Consider the following 15,948-nt stretch of genomic DNA (forward strand, 5'->3'; position numbering starts at 1 on the left):
CCTATGGTTGCTGCTGTTGCAGCTTTTCACGCCGCCTACTGCGCCGCGCGGCACGATACAATGCACGCTTTTTGTTGCGTTCCAGTGTGCCCACACCCATGTATGAATCGGCGCCGACAGACACAATGCGCATCGGTGCGCGTCCTTCGCGAGAAGCCTCGACCGTGCGGTCGTGGTCGGGTCGATTCGGCGCGCCTGTGGGGATGTGCCGCATCACTTCACGACGGTTTCGATTCGCAGCTTTGAGAGCTTCAGCTAGCGGGGATGTGTATGTGGATGGCGTCGTGCTCTCATTTCGCTCTTCGTATGGCGCTCCTCGTGGTGAGTGTGGTGCCGTGGCAGGCACAGGCTGCGACTCGGCGAGGAAGGATGGGCGCGAGCCCAGCAGACGCTCCATATGTCGTTGCAGTTCTGTCTGCAGTGGCTTGCCCTGCTTGTGTAAGCTCATGTATTTACGCATGCGTGTGTGTGTGTGCTCAGTGTGTAGGGTGTAATCTAACCATGACAGTGTCTTCAAGACTAATCGATGGATACGCATCATTGCACACGTACAAGCAACGTACCTCTTGTGTATAAACATCCTCGAGCGCCTTGAGACGCAAAATCGCCTCCGTACGTTCGAGGCTGATCCGGAACTTGGACGACAGCGAGCGTACCGTCCACTGCTGCGGCGATTGTGTGTGCAGACGCCACATGTCATCACGCACGCTTTGGTGCACTGGTGGTGGTGGATGGAAAAAGGGGTTTTGAGGGAATGGCGTCTCGCCCAGCCAGTGTGGACCACGACGCGGCTTGGGGAAGCGATAGGCCTGCGCACCACTCTTGAGCCACTGGCGGTATGGCGGCAGCGGCACGCTCGTAAGAGTCGGTCGCGGACGTGGGTCACTCCTGCCACCTCCTGCAGTCCGACCGCCCTTGCGCGCGGTTTGTTCACGCGCCTGCGTGGCGTACGTACGCACCACAGGCCGCCACATGTCGACAGAAGGAAGAAGCTGCGATCGCTTCTGCCGTTCGAGCGATAATTATCACGTGATCAAGGCAGCAATATTCTCCACATCCAGACGCGTTCACGCCACCCAATGCGGCGGCCCATGGGCTGGCCGCGAACGGATATGGGCCAAGTGACATCGCAGGATGCTGTGGCGCTCTCGCAGGCCCAAGCAAATCTAGCATCCGTCGCACAGAAGCAGCATATTCATATCGACCTCGGCACAGAGCGAGCAACGTGCACGCTCCAAGCGAGCCTGCTATTCCCGCCGAGCCAGAGCGTCCGTGCGTGGCGATTGTGGACCGGAGACGACACGAGTGCCACCTTTATGGACAGCCGCATTGATGCGCCTGAATGCATCCGAGAGGCGTATATTGTGCGACAGGATGGTGTCTTTTTGATGGTGCCTCCTTCCCGCTCTCAGAAAGATGCGATACTGCTAAGTCTCACCCTATACCTCCAAACGCCGCTGGTCCACCATGCACCCAAAGCACCATGCTCGATGCAGTGCCCGGTCTTGCGCTGCAAGAAAAATACATTTAGCTGCGAGCTATATGCATACGAGGGACACGAAATTGAGGTCATGGCAAATCCACCGCTCGCGTCACAGGCTTGGACGCCCTCGACCACCAACGATGAGCAACAGCAGCTGACGGCTACTTTTTCCGAGACTGATGTGCTGGGTATACAGTGGATGCCGATATCTGGGCGCGGTACGAACACGCTGCGCTCGAAGTCGGCCCACGTCACGTACCACACGAATGCGTCCATTGTGCACATGTGGTCTGAGGCGCTCGGGGCGCACATGCCGTGGGCCGTATTTGATATGGATGTGCACGTCTCGCTGAGCCAGGCATATGTCGAGACTATGACACGTGAGGCTCGCCTGGATCTCTCGGTCGACATGCATGGCGATACATCTGCGCATTGGGACACGTTGTCCGTGGATGGCGGGCCGTCCATCGCCCGACAAATGTCTACAGGCCTATCGCTATGGGTAGATGTCCATCTGGCTTGTGGTTCGTACGGTGCACCGGCCCCTGTTCCCCTGCAATTTGTCTTGCACGGGCGCATGTCCTTGGCGCTTCAAGACCGCTCGAATGCACCGCGCCTGACTCTTCCTTCCCTTCGCCTGCCAACGGATCAAATCACGTCCGAGTATGTGCTTCGACATGCCCCTTGGTCTGAGGGCACAGCCGCGTATGCGCTCGATGTCCTTGAACCTATGCAGGCCGCACATGACTCGCAGCGCGTCGGACGCGCGCCTGCTCGCATCGCCGCAGATACTCTTACCATGCGCTGGCGCCCCACGAACGAGAGCCACTCTGAAGTACTTACGCCGAGGAAAGTCGCTCCCACTTCGGTGCAGCACACAGTGTGGCCTGGCGCCTCTGAAGCATGCCATCGTGTGTTTGTGCACACCCGAGAACTCGTGCCGGGAGCTCATACACTCTGCTTGCTGCCATGTGAGCCCAGCAGCATCCAAGTGGTGCGCGGCGGTCAGAGGTTCGTGCGAACATACACGGTGCGCCGGGCGCCCCTGGCCCCGTTCGACCGCGTGTACGAGGTGCGCTTAGGCGTGGACGAGCCGCTGGATCTCGTGGACGTGCAGCTGGACTTTGTGTCTCGACGCCTCGACTTTGAGCGCCCGCTTTTCGCAGGTGGCGTGGCGTCCTACCTCTTGCAGGTTGGCACCCAGCCGTCGTACACGGCACGCTTCCACGTAAGTGACGCTCTCGTCGCGTACGACGACACAAACTCGGCGAGGTGGACGCATATCCCACCAAGCACGCCGTGCCGTATTCGTGTGACGCTGATGCACCGTGACGCAAGACCGCTTCCCTACGTCCCTGTGGCCCTAGGCATCCTGTGTGCCGTTGCTGCCTGCCTGGCGACGATTTGGGCATATGGCGCTCACACGACAGCTCGGCAGCTGAGCATGCGCATTGATGCCCTAGCCATGGCCCTCGACGTCGATTTTACTGATGGCCAGTGGCTCGCGTCTGCTGATGCGCCATATACCCCGGTGCCCGGCGTAGCCTCGTCGTGGCGCCTCCCGTGGTTCCCGCTCCCATAGGTACATGTAGTGCACGTGCCAAGAGGGGCGCGGCTTACCCCGAGCTACCATGTCGACCACGGCGCCCATTCGCCTCGGTGTGGCGGCTATGGACCGCAAGGCGCGGTCCAAGCCCATGCAGAACATCCTGAATCGCCTGCTGTCGTCCGGCCGCTTTGAGGTGATTGTGTTCGGCGACAAGGTCATTCTGGATGAGGACGTGGATACGTGGCCTATTGTCGACGTGCTCATTTCCTTCTTTAGCACTGGCTTTCCGCTAGAAAAGGCCATCAAATACTACGAATTGCGTAGGCCCGTCTGCGTGAATGATCTGTACATGCAAACGGTGCTGTGGGATCGCCGTGCTGTCCTGCGCATCCTCGAGCAGGTGGGTGTACCGACGCCTCCGAGTGTGTATGCCGACCGAGACGGCGGACCTCGTCTCTCAAAGCCTGTGCTTGACGAAATCAGGGCAAATACAGGTCTTGACTTGTCGCAGCGTGCCCCGCCCGCTGAGGTGCAGCTCATTGACCACGACACGCTCCGTGTGAACGGACGAACGATCCGCAAGCCCTTCGTGGAAAAGCCCGTGAGCGGCGAGGACCACAATATTCACATCTACTATCCTCTGTCCAGTGGTGGCGGCGGTCGTCGCCTATTTCGCAAGGTCGGCAACAAGTCGTCCGAGTTTGATCCGAGCCTCGTGGAACCCCGCACGGACGGCTCGTACCTGTATGAGGAGTTTATGGACGTAAACAATGCAGAAGATATCAAGGTGTACACGATCGGCCCGGTCTTTTCGCACGCGGAGACGCGCAAGTCACCCGTCGTCGACGGCCTCGTGAAGCGCAATCCTGATGGGAAAGAGATTCGGCATGTGGCTGAGCTGTCCGCCGAAGAGCGCGACATGGCACGCCGTATCACCATGGCATTCAAGCAGTTCATTTGCGGCTTCGACCTGCTTCGTGTGCAGCAACAGAGCTATGTCATTGACGTCAATGGCTGGAGTTTTGTCAAGGGCAATGACGACTACTATGACCAGTGCGCTCGAATTCTGTGCCAGTTCTGCGAGGCCCACCGAATCGCTCGCCCCCTTCGCCCGCCTAGCGAGGATGTACGTGCGATCGAGGAAACGAGCAGCTGGGTGCTCAAGGCGAACGTCACAGTGTTCCGTCATGGCGATCGCACTCCCAAGCAAAAGATCAAGCGATCCTACAAGACGCGCGACGCATGGACAGCCCCCCTGGTGGAACTCATGCATGGCTGCCGCGAAGAAATCATTCTGCGCTCCCACTTTGACGTCGTTTTGCACGCGCTGGACAAAGCCAAGGAGCTCGATGGTGCAGACGCGCACGACCTCTCGTTTGTCTCCGATATCATCCAGCGCAAAATGTCGTTCCCAGGTACCAAGATCCAACTGAAGCCCTCATACCATCATGATCAGCTGGAAAAGGTGCAGCTCGTCATTAAATGGGGCGGCGAATTCAGCCATGCGGCCATCCACCAAGCCCGCGACTATGGTGTCAATTTGCGCCGCGACATTTTGATTATGAACAAGGAGGCTTTAGACCATTGCACCATCTATACCAGCTCAGAACGCCGTGTATTGGCCTCGGCAGAGACGTTCGCACAGGCCTTTCTGGATGGTAGTGAGTCCGACGCACCGAAAAACATGATCGTGCGCAAAGACTTGCTTGACGACTCGAATGCGGCCAAAGACCTCATGGACAATGTCAAGGAAGAGCTGCGTGCTCGCCTGCAGCCTACGCCGGAAAACGCACACATACGTCCCGAACACTGGCCGAAGGATCTGCCACCGCCATCTCTGATCGGCACCGAGATCCAAAAGCTGCTTCACAGCCTGGGCGAAACCATGCACGAAAACTTTTCCAAACTCGATGTCGATGTGATCCAGGACCGCTGGTGTACACACGAGACCCCAGCACTGTTTTGCGAGCGCTGGGATAAGATGATTGAAGACTTTGACTCTCCTAATGAACCATCACGCGCGAGTGAGCTGGCAGATATGCTGTCACACGACGGACTCCACAACCGCGCATTCCTCGAGACGATCTTTTCACGCGCAGAAGACGATGAGGCACATAAGCTCGAGCGTCTGCATCATCTCTACAGAATGAGCCTCGCACTCTTCGACTACATCTGCCCGCGCGAGTACGGTATAACGCCTGAACAGAAAGAGCACATCGGCCTGTTGACATCTCAGCCCCTCCTACAAAGCATCGTGCAAAATCTGCAAGTGTCCGAAGACGTGAAGGGCATGTGCACCTTTTACTTCACGAAAGAGTCGCATGTACACACGCTGCTCAATCTCTTGCTGTCCTCGCACCTGTCCATTATCATGCCGCGTATGCCGCCCATGGACTACTTTTCCAGCATTACGTTCGAAGTCTACGAGCGCGAGCGGCCAACAAGTGCCACACGCGCAGCTTCTTCCAAGCCTGAACGATCACTCGTCATAAGTGTGTCAGAAGGCGCTCACAGTTCCGAAGTGCTGTTTATCCGCTTGGACGCTCGACACGCGTTGACGCCACTACCCAGTCGGCCACTTACCTCACACATGGACTTTGATGAGTCTATCTCCAAGCTATCTTCTTTATGTCAGAAGCGCGATGCTCTCGATACGCGACGTGGCCTTATCGAGGGCTCGGCTGTATATTTCGGCAAGCCTGAAGACGAGGAGCACGTCGTACCGATCCGTAGCCGCGGCGCTTCTGCCTCGCCATAGGGGCCTGTTGGTCTTATCACGTGATTCTTTGGCTGTCGTGGTTGTCTTCGCCTTGCATCGACGCGCCCAACCGCGGTAGCCCCTCATGTTGTGCCAGATGCATGCAAGTATCATGCGAAATAACATGGTGCGAAGTGTACCATCGGGGTGCTTAGTACCATTATTTTGCAAAGCAAGTATAGTTTTGCCCAAAGCGCGGCTCGCATACCCACATGCTGTGTCCTGTCCATACATGCCGACTCGGACGATCCATGCGAGTATGCCGCGATTTTCCGGGCCCAAAAAGGACGACAACCTACCTCAGACATTGATGGATCGTGCCCAGAACATGTGGTCCAACATAAAATATCTATTTCGTTTTTATCTGAATGGCGTCAAGCAAATTTGGAGAAACCGAACCACCGTGCGTGAAATCCACGCAGACGTGAGGCGTACCAAGCGCGACTATACGTGGGAGGAGATGCAAATGATTCGCACACATTCCAAAGATATGGTCAAGCTGCCTTTTTTTGTTCTGATTCTCGCCACAGTGGAAGAGCTCTTGCCGTTGATGGTCATTTATACCCCATTTATGCTTCCGTCAACCTGCATACTCCCAAGTCAGCTCACCAAGATCCGGCAACGCTTCGAGCTGAAGCGCAGTACGGCAATCAAGTCACTTCGTGCCGCACTTCCTACTCTAGACGTGTCAAACGTGTCTGACAAGTCGGCTCAGGCTGCCGTGGCCGCTTTGCCTTCACAAGCGCTCCATGAACTCGCCACGGTCTACAATCTTTCCAAATGGGGCGGCTCTATTATGCAACGAGGTCGCATTGTATCTCATATGCGCATATTACAAGAGGACGACGAGCGTCTTATCAAGTCCAAGACCTTTACGTCGACAGAGGATGCTGATTATAAGCTGTCGAATGCGTGTATTCAACGTGGGATGTACGTATGCGCGACACACTTACTCCTTCTAGCTGTGCTGTGAATGTATCTTCGAAAGATATGCGTTTGTGTATGTATTTATACGACTGACGGAACAGCTCTCCAACGTTGGCTCGATGTCACGCTGCGACCAAATCCACCTTCGCCGCTCGAGCGTATCCTTCTCCCCATGCGCATACCCCAATTTGGTGCGCCTGAGACGGAACTCCGTCCCGAGCTGGACGAACAAGACAGTCTTAGCGTCAAGGAAAAGACATCAACCGTGGTCGAGGAAGTTGTCGAGCAGGAAAAGCGTCGAGAAACGAAGAAATCGTCATAGAGGTGGTCACAAGTATGCAGTCGCGTTATCTAGTAGCTATCACCCTCGGCACCCTCACCGGAGAAGCCGCGCAAGGATCGCAGCATGGCGGCCTTGTGCTGCTCCGATTGAGATTTCGTGACATTCTCTGCCGCATGCGCTTCAAGAAGCTGAGGAAGAGCAGATTCGGGTATAGAAGAAGCGACAGAGGGTGAGACGTTGTCTTCCTTGTCGAGATCAATTTCGCCCATCAATACGACATTCTCTCCACGCACAATGAACGTGCCTTTGGGAACATCACCATAGCGGTTCCGGACAAAAATGCGTTCGATCGCTTCCTGCAAGACAAGATTCGCTGCGTAAGCTTTGACCAACGTACCAAATTGATCATACGACCGCAGGATACCGATGAGCTTACGTCCATCACGAAGAATAACAATCACCTTTTCTGAAGATATGAGCGCATACATCACCGGTAAACGTACTGTCAACAAGATCAACAAGCGCGCCTGATGTAGTAAAGGCTATGTTGGCCAAAATTTCCTGAGCCTCCATGGCCAACGCGTTCCTCTTCGTAAAGTAGAACCGGCGAAGCGAAGAGCGACGAATCAGTGCTCGCTTACACTAGCTTTCTCCACATGTGGCATCCACCCGTGCGGGTCGCTGCCCTTGCTCAACTTGGTCGAGGGTCGGGTTCATTCCCTTATGTGTGTGCCCGCCCTAAGTCAGGCTGGTTTGATATATTCGGCTTCGAGAGATCGATCAGGGGTAATTGATAGAGAGGAGAACGAATATTTGAGTACTATCATACATAGTGCGCTTGTTGACAGTACATACAAGGGTTCATGTCCTGTTGCATGCCACCCTTGAAAATACGATCTACGAGCCCTATATTCATCTCTAGTCCAAGACGAAGCTCGGCGAGTGAATTGATAGTTTTTGATTATCAGTCGATCATTTCGCCATCTGTCAGGTATACCAGTGAGCCGCAGCATACTATCACATATTTTCTAGTAATAGCATATACTCGTCGTCAACCTATGTGACTGTCCATGTACCATTACTCTACCACGTTCAATAGCTTTCCCTCAAGCTACTTGTACACCAGGCCTCTTACCTCTCACCAAGATGGACGCAAAATTGCTGCTTCGCCGTATATCAACATAGAGTACCAAAGCGTATGATTGTATAAGAATAAATGGGACTGAGGCACCATGCATGCCCTGGAACGGTGACCATACCGAAGCACCAATCAGTGCCATAAGTGAAATGAGAAATATGAGCAGCTTGACTTAAGGATAGCCGGTTCGTATCAAGTCAGCCACCCCGCCTGTATCACCGCACGACCTACGCCCATCACTTGTGTTCGCTTCTGGCTGTGCCATCCACCTTGCATCTCCAGCTCACGAACAAAAGCATCGACGCCGCCACCCACCCCAAAGTACAGCACCTTGGCAGCTACAAGACAAAGCGTCGAGTTAGGCGCAATCCCGGCATCATGCTGGTCCTTGGAAGTGGGCCAGCAGAGACTGTGTAATACACGACAGAGTGAAGGCAAGCTGGACAAAGAGTACACCGTCTCACTAGACAGCACCAAATCAGCTCGATTGGCAAGATGAAGCGAATCCCAGCCACCATAGAAGAAGCGCAGCTCAATTTCATGGCTCGCTAATGCATGCTGAAATTTGAGTAGTAAGTTCTCGTCGACTTCTAATTCACCCGGTTCTATCGCCGATTGCGAATGACCCAGCGTCTCCCTCCCTGAGGGCGAAAAGTACCACGTCAACAATAAGTTGGGAAGGACGACCTGTATGTTGGAGAGAAAGTACGTACCAGCGAAAGCACCTCTTGGTTGTAATCACACAAGGTCAGTGTGCTCTTGCCTTTTGACGACTGACGCGCACGCAAGATTTGATCCAGGACATAACACGATGGGATGGCTGTACCACATCCGAGTTCCACCGTATGACGACCGCTTGGCCAAGTGGCATCTTGGCTTGATACTCTCGTGTGTAGCTTGTCCAGTTCGACCACTAGGTCCAAAGCACATTCCCACGTCTTGAGTCCGCCTTCATACACTCCCGGGATCAAGTCGCTTTCTGCATCGGCCACCTGACCGTCATTATGTATAATTTGAAAGCGCACATCGAACAAGTCTCGCCGAACTAGGGTCACTGGCTCACTGGCTTGAGAAATGAGAACAGGTGAGTAGGACAATTTCTCCGGTATGCAGGTGAGCTGCATCAGCCTGTAGTCTGCGTACCATGTCGCTTAAAAAAAGTTCTTTCGCAGGCATATTACATGGATCCTGTATTGGGGAGGTCTGCGCTACGGAGGCATGCTCTCCAGGGACACCCTCCTCGTCGACACAAAAGCCAAACGAGAACGACATGGCTGGAGCAGGTAAACTCACGGTGCACACTCCACATTGCTGTTCTCATGCTCCGAGCTGGGACTGACGCGTCACCCACACCGGAGTGGATCGTGCGACATCATGCACCCATTCCTGTGCATACAGTAGCACTCGTTAATCACGGACACTTGCTCGTGGCAGGTGATGCCGACGGTCGCGTCTCTGTCACGACGCTGTCGACATACCGTCCCATCGTATTTTGGCAAGCTCACCAGGGCGCAGTGCTTCGTGCTGATGCTTGGTCTGGGTATTTAGTTACTCATGGCCGTGATCACAGCTTGCGAGTGTGGAAAATGCCCGATGAGCTCGGCTCTGTAGCACTGTTCAGCAGTATGGCGAAAAATTTACCTTTGCCTACCATGCTACATGAAATGGGTGTGAATGCCCTCAATTACTGTGCTTACGACATGTGCATACGAAACGAAGATACCCCAACACTAGATGGCTGGCTGGTGATCCCGAATACACTTGAATCCGGATGGATCGATTTATACCATGTCCCCTCACAACAGCGCATCATTGAGTCGCTCGGACGCCAGGCTGACATCCGGTCAGGCACAGAACGGCCAGCCATTGTTATGGCTCTTCAAATATGTATCCTGCGTGATATTCTTTGGATTGTAGCTGGATATGAAGACGGTGTCCTACAAGCATGGACCATTCCAGTATCCACTATGGAACCAACGCTTGTATGGACGCATAAAAGCCATGCTGAGTCGATCATGGCGCTAAGTATGTCGCCCACGTGCGACAGCGTTTTGAGTTTGGGTGCCGACTATAATATAGTGCGCACCGCACTCCATCAAGAGGCTGTCCCACACGTACAGCGAATTAAGCGACCCGGTCACGCTTGCGCAAGCGTACGATGGGATGAGCAGGTATGTGTGCTCGGTGGATGGGACGCCTGTGCGCGGGTATTTACATGGCCATCACTCGAGCCCTTAGCCAAGCTGGCCTATCATAAGGACAGCATTTACGCCCTGTCCTTTGTACGCCATGATGCAGTGCATGTGCTTCATGCACATTTGGATGAGAGCAGCGATGAGGACGCTGAAGAAACATCAGCTTCAAGACAGCTCTTATTGGCATGCGGAAGCAAAGACGGGCGGATTTCCTTGTGGAATGAAACATTTACAAAAAAGCCTTGAAGGGCACCTTGAGGGCACATGCGTCTGTCCACACACGCACTGGTCTTCCGTGATTGTCCTGTAGCGTGGCCGAGCATCGCCATGCACCCAAATCCTCGTACATTCCTGGCTTTGGCACGAACACGCAGGCACGGAGAGGGATGGATGACCATGCCGGAACAGTGCCTTTGTGTACTATATTTCCAAGCCATGCGATACCTGTGTTCGATGACACCATTTCGATAGTAAAGTGTAAAGGCCACGGCGCCTCGTTCCGCACATGCAAAGTCATGGGACACACGAAAGGAACTGTTTCCATATGAATCGCGTTTAGGGGCACATAGATAGAGAGTGGCAAGACATTATTCGCCAAAATTGATTTGCTGAGTCGACCCTTCATGATGGCTTGCTCACGAGCCGTCTCCTCATACATGGCCCGTTGAGGCGTATCAGACTTAAGTAGGAGGTTGAGTATGGCCATATCATCCATCGACGCATACTGGACGCCCACACGCCCGCCACATAAAAGCGTATCACCGAGGTTTCCATTTTCGTCACGCCAATGCACAGTCACATCGATATCATTGGGGTCCATGCATGGCAAAGCACGCACAATATGTGGTGGGAGGTAGTCAAACTCGCTGATCTGCCTTTGACGAGCCCAGGCACTTCTTGAGGCAGTATATAGTGATGCATAATGCAAAAGGCACGCCGCGGGAGTTTTGCCATGCTGCGATACGTGCACAGGAATAGGCGCTGGAGACGGAAGCGACACAGATCCGTCGAAAAAGGCGTGCAATGCACGCACAGTAGAGGCAAGGGTATAATTCGACGGACTTGGCTGTAAACGGACCAACGAAGCAAAGGTATCGCCCGGTGCCAGAAGAGCAGGCTGCATTGACCCTTCAACTGTTGTCCACAAGGGACTCACGAAAGAAATGCCCGTGCAGGTCACAGCTTTCGACCCCACATTCGAAACATGAAGTGCAAGCATGTATGCAGGTTGTGCCTGATCTGCGAGTTTGATATGGAAAGAGGCATTCATCATAGCTTGAGCTTGAATTTGCCGCGAAGCACGTTTTTCGAAAGATCCATGCATGGATGTGGCGTATTTGACATGCCATGTGAGTGTGTGACTTCCTGAATCCGTAACATGCCACAGGCACGGTATGTCACAATGCGCGCCAGCTGTCAGCTTGGGCAGCGCATGCTCCGAAGTCGAAGGCGCAAGAATTGATGGCAAAGACTCTGTGGGCGAGCTGAAAGCTTGCATATTACATGGCGAAGTACTCATAGACGCAGATTCGATGTCGATCGAGCTTGTGTTAGTGATACGCACGGACACAGATACGATTTCACCAATCGTGACGCGAGCGGGTGTAGTCACTTCGAGCTCAAGGCATGGCATGTCCTTGGAGACCCAAATCAGCAACGACTTATCGTGAGCGTATGTCCGCGAACGCCGCTGCTCGACGGTCGTTTGCAAACGTGGGCCGAGCTTTTGGAGTGATTGGTGCACATGTAAAACACGAGACAGTGTGTAAGTGGCATGCGACACGCGCGCATATCCATCTGTAAAAATTCGTGCAGAGCATACGACGCTTCTACGCTCGTTGGGTTCCAAGATAACGTCTTGCACAGGGGCATCCGCTTCGACGGGACTGGAAAGTGCTGTTCCATCCCGCTGTGCCCGGGAAAAGTGAAGACGCACATCGGTCAACGATACGCGCACGCCAAGTGGATTGACTAGAAAAAGCTCGATACGACAAGGCTCGTTCAATGAAATGCACGGATTGTCATTATAGCTTGAGGAAAGTCGCAGAATGCAGCATCTCTCAGCAACAATGAAAGGTGAAGGAAGTGTCACGCGGTGCTCGTGAGCATATTTAGCGACACTTTCGATTGCACGAAGATGTAGTTCGTCAATGGGAGGGAGACTGCCATGAAGAAGGGGTAAAAGGTAAGAGAGAGCCTCGTCGATACGTCCACTGTTGTGCACGAGAAAAGCCATTTTAAAAAGAGCGTGATCGTACAGGTATGTACAGCGGGTTTTGTAATAATTTGCGGCACACGTATAGCAGCGCAGGGCAAGATGTTTCTGGCCGCACGCTTCATATTGAGAAGCAGCTTGCAATAACGACGCAGCACTGCGCCGTGTGTGAGGGCGCTCCATACGAAGGTATGCCATGGAGGCTTGCTCTAGCAGTAGTGCACGCACAATTTCATCAGTAAATTGAGCAGCGCGGAAAGAGGCCATAGCGACCATATCGTACTTCTGCATGTCGTTAAGAAGAGCTGCATATAGGACGGATGCGCGCAGTGCGTAAAATTCACCTGTGCGCAACTTGACGTATTCATCGCACGCACGCAGATATGCAGAAGGCGGGGGCATAGGCCCCTTGCGCGACAAGCTCGCATGTAGCATCTGAGCTAGACCCAGCATTTCACTCGCACAAGCACTGTACATGGCTGCCTGATCCTCCTCATAGTCGCGATATGCGGCATCGTACATGGTCGATGCTAAGCGATAATCACGCACATGGATTGCCAAATCACCAAGACGTCGCGTTTGCGACACAATTGAGTTGGCGGGGTATATATCATGGTTGAGCCTGGACGTTGATGATCCGGTTGAGCCACGTGGCAGGAGCCACTTCCGACTTGCACCTAGCAAGCGTCCCGTGAGGCCAAGTCGTTGGGATGAAATGTGCTCGCCAAGATGTTGAACGGAGCGCTCTAAGAAAGGAACCAGGCTTTTGGTAATGAGTTCTCGAACATAAGACTGCACGCGTTGTGCATCTTGCAATGACATGCGCTGAGCTAGCGGCGCGCCTTCCTTGGCGCATACACGTGAAGGCACTTTTTGAGCATTGTTCGTGTATAGCGCATGCACCTCAGGAACAGGCTCACTAGCCGAGTTCACATGCACAATCGCACAGTCCAAGCCGTAGGTGCGACGCACCTCCTCAAACAATCCCATCGATCGGGACATGTCTGTTCCTAGAGCTGCCGTGTCGTGAACGACGAGATAGCATCGCAATATATTTGATTCAACAAAGGGCTGCTTAGCGAACACATCTGACTTCTTTGACTGCTCGTACAGTCGCGCGAAAGCATTAAGTGGATCGGGGTTGTTGGATGATACTGCAAGTACCATAGCGCAAGGGTGTGACATGGTATCAAACGAGCTAATAGGCCGGTAGCCGTATAGGATCGAAGCAAAGCATGAAAACGACTCATTTTGCTGGTGAAGCTTTTCGTTCCAAGCCTGATATTCGTTTTCCGCAGGAACAAGAGGCAAGAGAGGATCACAGTCCTGAATCTCGTCATGAAAAAATCGTTGCACTGTGTCCAGCAATTTGTCGATGGGAACTGGCTCATTTCCAAGAGACAAAAAATCATCTAGCATATCAAATCGTACATGAAATCGGGGAATCATGCGCTGCTCTAGTTGGGAAGTGCGGACGGTGACTATGTCAGTTGTCATGTATCGTACCATTTTGTGAAGTGCTTTCAAAGGGGCGAAACAAGTCAGCGAAGCAAGAAAATCCATTCCTCTCTGCAATCAGATTTGTATCTTGGCAGCTTAGTACGGCGATACGCGGACAGAATGCCCTATGCACAGAGTCGGCTCCCATGCGCGCGTAGCAGCGACCCTGTTGCCAGGGCCAGGTGAGTTGAACACGCGTCCCTAGTGCCCTTATGCACACGTGGGGCCACGTGGATACTCCGCTTAAGCAGGACCAGGCAGCATAATGGAGCCGGATGGTTCTCGGTCGGTTTTGAGCAGCTATCATGCCTGGCAACGAGCCAGCGCCCGTTACAGAGGCCAACCTGGCCAAGATGAATGGTGAAATCTATATTGAAGAGTCCAAGGAAAAAGGGAATTCGAGTCCCCCAGTTTCTGCCAAAACGAGTATGTCGCTTTCTCAACGAGCTATGGACTCCATGTCATCAATGGTCGTGCGGTCCATCATCGCTGTCAACGACGAGCCCATCAGGCTTCCAACGAAAAATCGAAAAGCACCGCTCTCTGTTGCAACAACAGCCGTCAACTTCCGAGGGTTTGTGCAAAAGTCGGGTCCACTGTTTGTGTTCCAAGATGCTGTGGAATCCACCCTCATGTGGGATGATTGGCCATGGACGACACTATGGATGGGCATTTGGGCCGTCGTATCATTACACCCGCGTCTTTTTCTCTGTGTTCCGCCTGCCATCGCTCTCACTATTATGTGCAATACATTTTTCATACGCTTTCCCTTGACTCACGAAGACCGCAACAAGGCACCATGCGATGCCTTGCGCGCTTCCTTTAATGTTCCAGACATGCTGCGCGATGAGCCAAAAGCTCCTCCCATTGAGCCTCGACCTGTTAAAGAAGGTGAGCTCAAGTATTTCATGCATATGCGGGACATCCAGAACATGATGCGACTTATCATTGACGGTTATGACAGTATTTCACCGGTCGTCAAATATCTTAACTGGTCTGATGTGCCACGCACACTTCGCATATTTCAAATATGTATTGTTGCATTAATAGCAGCATACTTTGTCGCACCTTTGATTCCATGGCGTCTTGCTGCCTTCTTTGGAGGTGAGCTGGTTCTTGTCGCGCATCACCCATGGCTAAAGCCCGCTATGGAAGCTGTGAAGAAGCAATCCAGAGATTCACCTAGCCGCTTCAAGTCAGCACAGCGTCAGCATCGTTTGAAGCAGCGCCTCATTGATATGCTAGATGAAGACCGATTGCCCGAGTTTGTGTGGCAGCGCGGATGGAAAGATGTGGAAATGTTTGAAAACCAACGCTATCAACCTGGTCGCCGAAGTATTTCGAATGATTTAAACTGGTCTCCACGCCATCTTCGGGCAGACGAACGTCGGCCATGGACCCGGGGTATCGACGGTTATTCTGTCGATATCACGGCTCCGACTGACTTCCCACTTCGTGCTGATGACGTAGACTATCAGCTCGATGAGGGGTATGAATGGATCGAGGGAGAAAATTGGAGAATTGACTGGGGTGGGGCTTGGAGCTCCGTGGGTGTGGATGATCATGGCTACGTGTACACGGACGCATCGTGGTGCCATCCAGCACCCTATGCCTATGGAACTGATGAATCTGCGCCCAAGTCACCATTTTATTGGTCACAGGATGAAGATGACAATCAATCTACCGACATGGACTCTGACATAAGTGCTCTAGCCGTTACACGACGCCGACGCTGGCTTCGCCGTGCAGTGCGTGTGAAAAACCCTGGGTCATCGAAATGTGGAGTGACACCGAAGGGGACTTGACGCATCAAGCGAAAATCGCGGCTACTCCCGGTCCGACAGTGTGCCAGATGCACGTGCCACGATCGGCGATTTCCGCCTATACTTGGCCACTTGCG

General features: G+C 53.4%; 9 protein-coding genes across 9 annotated transcripts; 5 read left to right on the forward strand and 4 right to left on the reverse strand.

Moving 5' to 3' along the window:
- Position 1: 1 nt before the first annotated feature.
- MRET_3590 (eukaryotic mitochondrial regulator protein) lies at positions 2-974 on the reverse strand (the record flags this gene model as incomplete). Its single annotated transcript, XM_027630217.1, has 2 exons — positions 2-430; positions 564-974. 2 exons carry the CDS (start codon positions 972-974, stop codon positions 2-4), a joined length of 840 nt encoding a protein of 279 aa, XP_027486023.1.
- Positions 975-1,112: 138 nt separating this feature from the next.
- On the forward strand, positions 1,113-3,065 carry MRET_3591 (uncharacterized protein; the record flags this gene model as incomplete). Its single annotated transcript, XM_027630218.1, has 1 exon — positions 1,113-3,065. One exon carries the CDS (start codon positions 1,113-1,115, stop codon positions 3,063-3,065), a length of 1,953 nt encoding a protein of 650 aa, XP_027486024.1.
- Positions 3,066-3,114: 49 nt separating this feature from the next.
- Positions 3,115-5,790, forward strand: MRET_3592 (cortical actin cytoskeleton protein asp1; the record flags this gene model as incomplete). Its single annotated transcript, XM_027630219.1, has 1 exon — positions 3,115-5,790. One exon carries the CDS (start codon positions 3,115-3,117, stop codon positions 5,788-5,790), a length of 2,676 nt encoding a protein of 891 aa, XP_027486055.1.
- An 85-nt stretch (positions 5,791-5,875) lies between these two features.
- On the forward strand, positions 5,876-7,039 carry MRET_3593 (LETM1-like protein; the record flags this gene model as incomplete). Its single annotated transcript, XM_027630220.1, has 3 exons — positions 5,876-6,720; positions 6,753-6,790; positions 6,819-7,039. 3 exons carry the CDS (start codon positions 5,876-5,878, stop codon positions 7,037-7,039), a joined length of 1,104 nt encoding a protein of 367 aa, XP_027486056.1.
- Positions 7,040-7,068: 29 nt separating this feature from the next.
- MRET_3594 (U6 snRNA-associated Sm-like protein LSm1) lies at positions 7,069-7,573 on the reverse strand (the record flags this gene model as incomplete). Its single annotated transcript, XM_027630221.1, has 3 exons — positions 7,069-7,373; positions 7,398-7,466; positions 7,504-7,573. The coding sequence occupies 3 exons, from the start codon at positions 7,571-7,573 to the stop codon at positions 7,069-7,071; spliced, it is 444 nt and encodes a 147-aa protein (XP_027486021.1).
- Positions 7,574-8,330: 757 nt separating this feature from the next.
- MRET_3595 (AdoMet-dependent methyltransferase) lies at positions 8,331-9,410 on the reverse strand (the record flags this gene model as incomplete). The annotated part of the gene is made up of 3 exons (XM_027630222.1): positions 8,331-8,825; positions 8,852-9,256; positions 9,282-9,410. 3 exons carry the CDS (start codon positions 9,408-9,410, stop codon positions 8,331-8,333), a joined length of 1,029 nt encoding a protein of 342 aa, XP_027486022.1.
- A 47-nt stretch (positions 9,411-9,457) lies between these two features.
- Positions 9,458-10,579, forward strand: MRET_3596 (WD40 repeat-like protein; the record flags this gene model as incomplete). Its single annotated transcript, XM_027630223.1, has 1 exon — positions 9,458-10,579. One exon carries the CDS (start codon positions 9,458-9,460, stop codon positions 10,577-10,579), a length of 1,122 nt encoding a protein of 373 aa, XP_027486019.1.
- MRET_3597 (trafficking protein particle complex subunit 8) lies at positions 10,563-14,196 on the reverse strand (the record flags this gene model as incomplete). The annotated part of the gene is made up of 2 exons (XM_027630224.1): positions 10,563-14,029; positions 14,055-14,196. The coding sequence occupies 2 exons, from the start codon at positions 14,194-14,196 to the stop codon at positions 10,563-10,565; spliced, it is 3,609 nt and encodes a 1,202-aa protein (XP_027486020.1).
- A 157-nt stretch (positions 14,197-14,353) lies between these two features.
- MRET_3598 (integral peroxisomal membrane peroxin) lies at positions 14,354-15,853 on the forward strand (the record flags this gene model as incomplete). Its single annotated transcript, XM_027630225.1, has 1 exon — positions 14,354-15,853. The coding sequence occupies one exon, from the start codon at positions 14,354-14,356 to the stop codon at positions 15,851-15,853; it is 1,500 nt and encodes a 499-aa protein (XP_027486171.1).
- Between the last annotated feature and the right edge of the window lie 95 nt (positions 15,854-15,948).

The sequence above is a fragment of the Malassezia restricta genome, chromosome VI (genome assembly GCF_003290485.1).
Source record: "Malassezia restricta chromosome VI, complete sequence".
Classification (NCBI taxonomy): Eukaryota; Fungi; Basidiomycota; class Malasseziomycetes; order Malasseziales; family Malasseziaceae; genus Malassezia; species Malassezia restricta.